General features: G+C 40.8%; 2 protein-coding genes across 2 annotated transcripts; one reads left to right on the forward strand and one right to left on the reverse strand.

The window, feature by feature from the left end:
* Positions 1–815: 815 nt before the first annotated feature.
* PCYB_122040 (hypothetical protein) lies at positions 816–3,506 on the forward strand (the record flags this gene model as incomplete). Its single annotated transcript, XM_004223535.1, has 2 exons — positions 816–1,332; positions 1,420–3,506. The coding sequence occupies 2 exons, from the start codon at positions 816–818 to the stop codon at positions 3,504–3,506; spliced, it is 2,604 nt and encodes an 867-aa protein (XP_004223583.1).
* A 2,443-nt stretch (positions 3,507–5,949) lies between these two features.
* On the reverse strand, positions 5,950–7,428 carry PCYB_122050 (hypothetical protein; the record flags this gene model as incomplete). Its single annotated transcript, XM_004223536.1, has 2 exons — positions 7,166–7,428; positions 5,950–6,715 (listed from the first exon to the last, which is right to left on the reverse strand). Coding segments are annotated over exons 1-2 (1,020 nt in total), but the record flags the coding sequence as incomplete, so codon positions are not given.
* Between the last annotated feature and the right edge of the window lie 1,021 nt (positions 7,429–8,449).

Below are 8,449 nucleotides of genomic sequence, written 5' to 3' on the forward strand. Positions count from 1 at the left end.
GGTGTGGGGGAGAAGTAACAAAATAAAAGCTTTTCGCGCTCACATTTTTGGTTTAACTAAATACACGCGCTTCGCACATACGTACGGACAAATACACAATAAGCACATTTTTCTGGGGCGCAAACTGCGAAATGTAAATCGTGGAATATTACGCGCAGGGTTTAGCCTTCACGCATGCGTCCTTATAGCAGCAAGTTGCCAGGCGGGAAAAAAAAAAAATAAAATACAAAACAATATGATCGTTAAAATGTTTAATACTTCTCCGCGCTTACATGTTCACATATTTTAGCAAAAAAAAAATAAAAATATGCATTTTTTTTCTTTTTTTATCTTTTTCTTTCATCTTTAAAAAAATTAAAATAAAAAATGCACACGGTAAGTTATTACATTTTTTTCGCATCCTTGTAAAATATATTGGCATGTACGCACGCGTGTGAGTGTATAAATTTTTCGAGCCGCAAAAACGCAGCATATACAGTGGCACACGGCGTAGTTTACGTACCAGTTGTGCGTATTTTCCCCGCGCTGGACTTGCTCACAAAAAATGTGCCCAAAAAATTGCACAGGGGCTATGCGCAAATTTCGTTTTCCTAACAAGTAACGCAAAAAGGTACCGCGGGGAATAGCGCAAAGGGAGGGGAAATACGCGCGCCCAGGGGTGAACCTTCACTCTGTGTACCTTTGCCCTGTGTGTGTCTCTTCGCGCGGTGATCGTTCAGAGACCCACTCCCGAAATCGGTCAACCCAGTTCGCAAGAGCAAAAGTATAGCCTTAACAAACCCCGTATTATCGCCACACAGTTAAACCATTTCAAAATGGATTACGAAGGAGACATCATTGATGAGGACAGCCTGACCCCTAGGGTCTTTGATCGAACGAAAAAAAGCATGGGCATGAAGAACTTCAACATGAAGAACAACGAGGCGGAGAATAGCCCAAGTAAAAAACAAACTAACAGAAAAAAGTCCAGAAATTTTAACAACGAAGAAGGGGATAACAGATCGATCAGCAAAATGAAGCGAGTCAAAAAGGATATTGCAAAAACGGGATACGATTACACCAATATGCAGAAGATAGAAGGAATGTACAAAAATGAAAGCACAGATGGGGGAGGGGACAAAACGGATAGTGTGGACAACACAGACACTAATGGTCGCTTCACAAATAATACAGTGGAAAAAAGCGAATCCTCCTTTATGAATAACGGATGGCAAACACCAAAAAAGAGCAACGTAGGGATGTACTATTCTGGTATTGATAATCCGTCCACTTTAAAAAAGTACAAAACGCCATGCGAAATGGACATGATAAACCCCGATGAGAGCTTAATAGGTAATAAATGCATTACTATTAACAATTATGTGAACCCTCCAAAATATGTAGCCCCTGTTGTCACTCCTAGCAAATTCCCTCTGTCAGGGGAAAATAATCCACATATGACATATGACGACTTCCGTTGCCTTTTCAAGCACAAAGCGTGCATCATAAGTGAGCACGAATTTAACAGCAAGAAAAATTCCAACCAAATTGATAATTACGAAAATAAGTACATAGACTGTTTCACGTCGAACTATGAAAACAACTCGTGGCCAAATAAGAAGGAGGTATCTCCATCCTTAAGTAGATCCAACACGAAATTGTTGAACACCAGTAAGGAATCCCCCAGGACTAGGAAAAGGAAGGTGGAAAATGGGGCCAATGTGAACACCAAGAAGCTGCTCAACCTGTTGGGTCAGTGTGGTAAGAATAAGCGCGACAAGGAGAATGGAGTTAACAGTGGCACCAGCGCCAACAGCGGTAGAAGTGGGCATAGCGGGTATAGCGGGTATAGCGGTAAAAGTGGTCATAGTGGACAGAGCGGTAAAAGCGGGCATAGTGGGCATAGCGGACAGAGCGCAAACGGCACCAACAGCACTAACAGCACTAACAGCACCAGTAGCAATAGCCCCAGCAAGAGCGCGCAAAAAAGTAGTAGGGGCCAGCACCGCGAAGGAGGAGAAAACGAAAACATGCACACAAAATGGATAGACTACGAAGTCAACCCTGTTATTATAAAAGGTAGCAACAAAACCGAAAGAGACGCTGCATCTATGGACCAAATGTCCAAACAGAAACAGAACCCGTTGACCCCAATTTATGAACCCTATTCCAAAGATCTAGACACCTTATTTGATATAAGTCAGATAGAAACCCCAGCCATCCTGTTAGGCATATATCGAGGTTTGTTAGTGTCCGTGTCGAGAAGAAACCAAAAGAATGCACCCGCTTTTTATCAACTAGTCAAACATGAAGTGTTAGGGTTTAGTAACTGCCAATCTTTTAGCATAGAATCATTGAAGCAACTCGCATGGATAGCACCCAATTTGATACAGCTAAATAAGGTAGTCATAACGAAGGAAATTTTTGAAGCAAATCAACAAGCTTACCCCGATTTTGTCACAGGAAGGAAGGTAGAAGATATACAAATAAGAGAGCATACAGATGCGTGCGAAAATATATATAAATACAGCCCATCTGATAAACTAGAAATGTTAAAAAGGATCATCATTAATTGGGTTAATGTAAAGCACAACGAATTGTTAAGAGGAATTAACCCTGATTTTTATTGCCCCAAATATTCTGAACTTAAAAAATGGCATTCAAAATTTAATTTTAAAGACATTCTATTTCCATCTGTTACGTTGGAAGAGAATAAAATTCTGGCTCAACTAGCACAGACTCCTCAAGAGAGTAATGCAGATGATTTTATTGTTATCCAGGACAGTCCCATAAAATGTGCTACGAACGACTTCAGGAAAAATGGAACCATTGTAAAAGATATGTTAAAGGAGAAAACGAGGACTCCTTTGGGAAGAAATAGAAGAAAATCAAACTTCCAGGGTGGGGGAAGTCCATTCGCTAGCTCGTTTAATCATAATAACAACATGGAGAACTCTCCAAGGAAAAAGGAAACAAATAACATGAAACAGATAAGGGAAGAAGCAAATAAGAAAAATATAATAAAAGAAATTAAAACAAAATTTGAAAAAGAACACGAAACGGTATTGAATGAAAAAAAAAAATTTGAAGATGCAACATGGATTGCAGAAATTATACACGACACATTTATAGTCGAAGGAACACAAACAGTGATAGAAATAAATACCTTCTCCAAAAAAATTGCTGACAAGTATAAAACGAATAAAGGATTCCAGATGGATGAGGCCAAAATAGCACAGCTTATAGAAATGCTGCCACAGTATGTCTCCGACATTAACTTAAAGCCTAGTATGATGGATAAAAATAAAATGACCTTGTCAGTAAAATGTAAGAAAAATCTCGGAACCTTCCTGGAGCCACTTACCAACAAAATTAACGACCTTTCTCGGAAGTACCAAGAGCTGAAAAAGAATAAAGAAAAGAGATTAAACGAGTTATGGAAACAGCACAACGTAGGTTTTGAGCTCACCGAGAATATTAAGAAGTTCTTTTTAAAACCCAGTTCGGTATGCTTCTCGGACATTTAACATGGTGTCTCGGTGCTCTCACCTGTGTCATCTGCGCATACCGCCTTCCCTGTCTCTTTCCCCATTATCGTTGTGTGCTCCTCTCGCCCTGTCTCCTTCCCCCATCTGACTGTTCAATTTTTTGTAACACCCACGCGGATTAGATCTGCACGCGTGAGTGTGTAAGTATATACATATATATAAACATAAATTTATATATAGTATGAACGCGTGCAAAGACGCTCGTTTTTCCACGCGGGGAATGTACTTACGAGTGCTCCCAGCGCCCCAGCCATGATTAACGCCACCTAATGTATGTTTCATTCGTGTAGCCTACTCAAATGTGTGCACAAGAAGTGATGCCCTGTAAATTTTTTTTCGCCTTTTTTTTTTTTTCCCAATCTCCACATATTATTTTCATAACGAAAAATGTAGTAATATTTGTGCAGAACTTTTATGTTACATCACAGCTGTTTGTTTACGTGCATGCCGCGCATCAGCGCATACGTCATCGTTTCACTCCTACCCATTCATATGTACGCTAATGTGTGTACTCGAATGGGACAATTTTTTGGAAGAGGTCCTTCTCGCGATTCACCCCATTATACGGTCTTGCGCTTTTGCGCAACTCGTATTTTTCCCATTTTTCTCTCCTTTCCTTGTGTATTACCCCACATGCCCTTCGTGCACATCCGTTTGAAGGAAACCCGTTTAACCTACAGATACAAGTTGCATAACCGATGCATCTACGTATGCCCCCCGTTCGGTTATTACCACATTGCGGTGTAGTATAATTTTGCCCTACGCGAGTGCCACACGTTGAGAGGACAGTGAACGAATCGTACGAATTGAACGAATCGAACGAATCGAAATCAGATGAACAGGGACATGCATGGATGTACGTAGGTGCAAATATACATATGCATCTTCACAGGGGCGCGCTTCTACAGCAGATTTGTGTGGCATGCGTGTCTTTCCCATCTTTTTAGTGCACATTTATTTTTCAAGTGTGCCCCCTCTTTCGGACATCCGCAATGTGGGAGGTTATGCCTGTACCCCAAAGTTAGCAGCAGAGCTTTAAGCAGTTATGCTGTGTAGCACGTGCATGTGAGCTCGTATGCCCACATATACACGCACTTATATACATAGAAATGCTGTCCCGTACGCATCCGTTGCCCAGTGGCCACATGACTAACCTCTTTATGTGCAGTGTCATTAATTTTTTTTCTTTTCCTTCCTCCTCACTCCCGTCCTTCCTTCCTTTTTTTTCAATGCGTAAAATGCAATTCAAGAAATATTTCTTTCTTTTTTTGTTTGTAAACACAGTGTGAAACAAAACATGCATTTTATAAATATAAATATACAGATATATATTTACATATGCATGTGTAGGTGCAATCGAAAAAAACATATTTGCACTGATCTGTTTTCTCCCCCTCTGTTGTTTCAAGAAGTGTTTTATTTTTATTTATTTTTTATTTTATTTTATTTATTTTTTTTTTTTTTTTTTTTTTTCCCCTATGACTAGCCAAAATGTGCTTCCCCCCAATGTGACATAACTTTTAGTTACAACGAATTGGTTCAAAAGTACCTTTTATTTAGTAGCCCGTTTTTTTATTTTTTTTTTGCTTACCATTTGAAGTACCATAATGGAGGAAACAATTAAAACTGCGCTGCACAAAATTGTGTGTACAGAGAATATGTCTATGGGTCAAATTCGTGGCCAATTTTTTCTCCCCAGGTCCATTCCTTCCCTGATGTCCTCATAAGAATAACAAAAATGTAATCTTTTACAAGATTAAGGTTCGTTTAGCTTTGTAAAAAAAAAAAAAAAAAAAAAACATTCAGAATGTGCAAACATGTGGGTTGGAAAAATGCAGTGAATTTTCTTAAAAGCATGAATTGAAAATGTTTTAAAATGATAACACAAACAAGAGGAGTCATAGGGGCCAATGCGCCACTGCCTGGGACGAAACCATCATGATTTGAAAACAAACAAGTGAGTACATGTGTGCAGGGGGGTACACCGATACGTATACATGTAAAGGTATGATCATGTACAGATAGCGCGCACAGATTGCTTATGTGCACACACACCCATGCGCGTGCTTACGAACATGATCAGTCCCACCGCAACACACACATTGCACGCACATTTTAGCAAAATTTTGAACAAACATGCAAATGCGGGGTGTACGCCCTGCACGCGCAAATGGAACACGTATAGAGCTTAATTAATTTTAATTTGGTATACGTAGAAAGGCGGGGAAAGACAAACGAGTAGTACAAATGGGGCAAAAATGGGCTACCATTAGGGCCTATTTTTTTTTTTTCCACGCCTATGGCGCTGCATGCTCCTTTTGTTCTTGCGTCAAATGGGAGAAGCCAGACGCTTCGTCCCCGCTCCCACTTTGGTTGCTTCTCACAGTGAGGAAAATCACAGAGTTGGGGGGTGGGGGGCACTAATTAGAAGGCTTCCTACACTTCCGCTGCATCGATACTATGAGCCTTCCAGAACATGGTGTAAACGTTTGCAAGTCGTACGAAATGAGAAAAAAATCGTCATGCTTTAGTATGGCAATTTCTTCTTCCAAATTATCCAACTGCACCGGTAGGAGAAACACCAACATGCCGTTATCGACCAGCGTAATGGAAGCAATGTTTAGCAAGTCTTTCACGGCTGCGGTGCAGCTGTACGTGACCGTTTTGGTACTCATTAATGATTTTACTCTTTTACGGTCTACACTGTCGCACTGGGGAGAGGATCCGGGTCCGTCCTTATCGCTAACGTCGCACCTATCGCGGTTATCTGCGCTTTCGCTGCTATCGCTGTTATCCCCGCCGGGGTGGGTTGCCCCATTCGCGGGTGTCCTCCCCTCGGCAGAGTCCCCCGCTTGGTCATTCCTGAGGCATATGCGGACGGTGGCCCTGTTTCCATACGGTGGATCCGTAACGATGGCATCAACCCAGGGTTTGTGAAAGGCATTCCAAACGGGCTTCGAATTATCAGAAACGAGAATCTCCGGACGGTTTAAATCATAATGCAAAAAATTTTCAAAAATATTTTTATTCCTACTTTTATGTTGCATATGAGGATTCAAGTAAGCTATTTTATATCCTTTGAGTAGCCTTATGTCTATGTCATTGCCTACACATATAGCGTTAAAAATGGAGGACGTGATTAGTAGCCCCCCTGACCCAACGAAAGGATCCAACACAATATGTCCTCCCTTAATTTTGGCAATATTACACATCAGGAATGCTAACTCGTTGTCAGTTGTCGTTGGACCCAAAACGGGTCTCTTATTTAAAGAGTAGTGTATCCACCATGCTAGTTGCGTCTTCTTCGTTCTTACATCGTTTATCATGTGACCTTCGTCGTTTCTTCTATACACTAAAGTTTTGTTGTTCTTTCGTAAGGCCATGGATTTCCCAAAAAATATTTTTTTTAAAATTCCAAGGTTATTCTGGTCATACTCTTCTAGAAGACCTAACTCTACTTCCGGGGACGACAAATCAACTTTTGGATACTTGTCAAGTATGATTTTAAAATGTTCCATCTTTTTTACTTTATCATTTTGGCTGACTATTTTTCCAAATGAGTTAAAATGAAAACGCCATTTTTTATCTTGTAAATTGTTTGAAAATAAATGCTCCTTCTTTAGCAAGTCGTTTAATACGTCATCGTATGTTGGACCTTCACTCCAAATTTGTATAATACCTTTTATTAAAACGCTTCTCGAAATTACACTCTTCCAATCTATATCTTCTGGGAGGTTTACCTTAACAAATACTTCCCCCTTGTGCTTGTTCGTATCATTGAGTAGTGCTTCTCCCTCATCTTTGTATCCGAATATATGCAGCAGCGATTTTAATTCCGTGATTTTGCATTCATCATACTTGTTGTGGCTACTGAACCATATGAGATGCAACATGGTGAGCTCTTTGGAGGGGGGGTTTTCTTTGGGGGTGGCGCGATACCTAGCTAGCACATGCAGATCATGTTCCGCTCTTTTCGCCGGGTGAAGCGGCAAAATTGTAATTGACGCAGAGGGGCACGGCGAACCGCAAACAAGCAAAGAAGCAAACAAACAAACAAACCAATGGGCACACAGGCGAGCTGCACAACTTAACTGTCAAACAGATTTTAATTAACCAATGTGGAAAAAAAAAAAAACAAAGTCAGCTAATTAATTCTTGCTAAAAGGAAAGGAGGGTTGCAAGCCGTGAGATAAACACGTACGTTTGGAATCAGTCTCGCACGTTTGGAATCATTGCGGCGAGAGCATACTCTCAAGGGGCAGGTTTCAATTAACAGGGGCAAACAAGAGCAGGGGGGGCCAGGAACGATCAAAACCAATCCGTTGCATAAGCTGCGCGGGCGAACGCAGTGTGCTGGCCCTACCCTTGCGCGCTGAGCGAGTTGTCATGCTCTAAAATTTGAATGTATACATGCGTAATTAATTTTGCATTCCCCCCGGTGAAAAAAAAAAATTCCCACGGTGCAATGCCTCCCTGCTGCTGGAGGTATTAAGGTGTTAATAGCAGCTTCGCAATTTAGCGCTACATGTATGCATATTATACGTATGTATACATCCGTATGTAAATATGTACATATATATATTAGCCTTCCTGTGTGCTTGCGCTCCAATGTATGGGCTTAAGCGCATTCCAACGCGTGCACGCCCCCTGTGAACACCCTGTGCATGTGCCATGTATACACGCCCAGTGTACCGTGCCTCTTACTCCGCGCATGTGCATATGAAGAAGTCTCTCGACATGGTGGCAATTTTCAATTTCGCACATATATCATGTGCCGCTTAAGCACTTGCGAATTATTTCGCGTTAGCCTTATTTGTTTATTATTTTAAAATAAATTTATTCTTCTTACTTTGTGTTGCTTCTTTCCGGTTTCAATATTTCGTTCCCTTTGTTGTTAACCCACAGGATGCGATAAATATTAT

This window comes from Plasmodium cynomolgi, chromosome 12 (genome assembly GCF_000321355.1).
Source record: "Plasmodium cynomolgi strain B DNA, chromosome 12, whole genome shotgun sequence".
Classification (NCBI taxonomy): Eukaryota; Apicomplexa; class Aconoidasida; order Haemosporida; family Plasmodiidae; genus Plasmodium; species Plasmodium cynomolgi.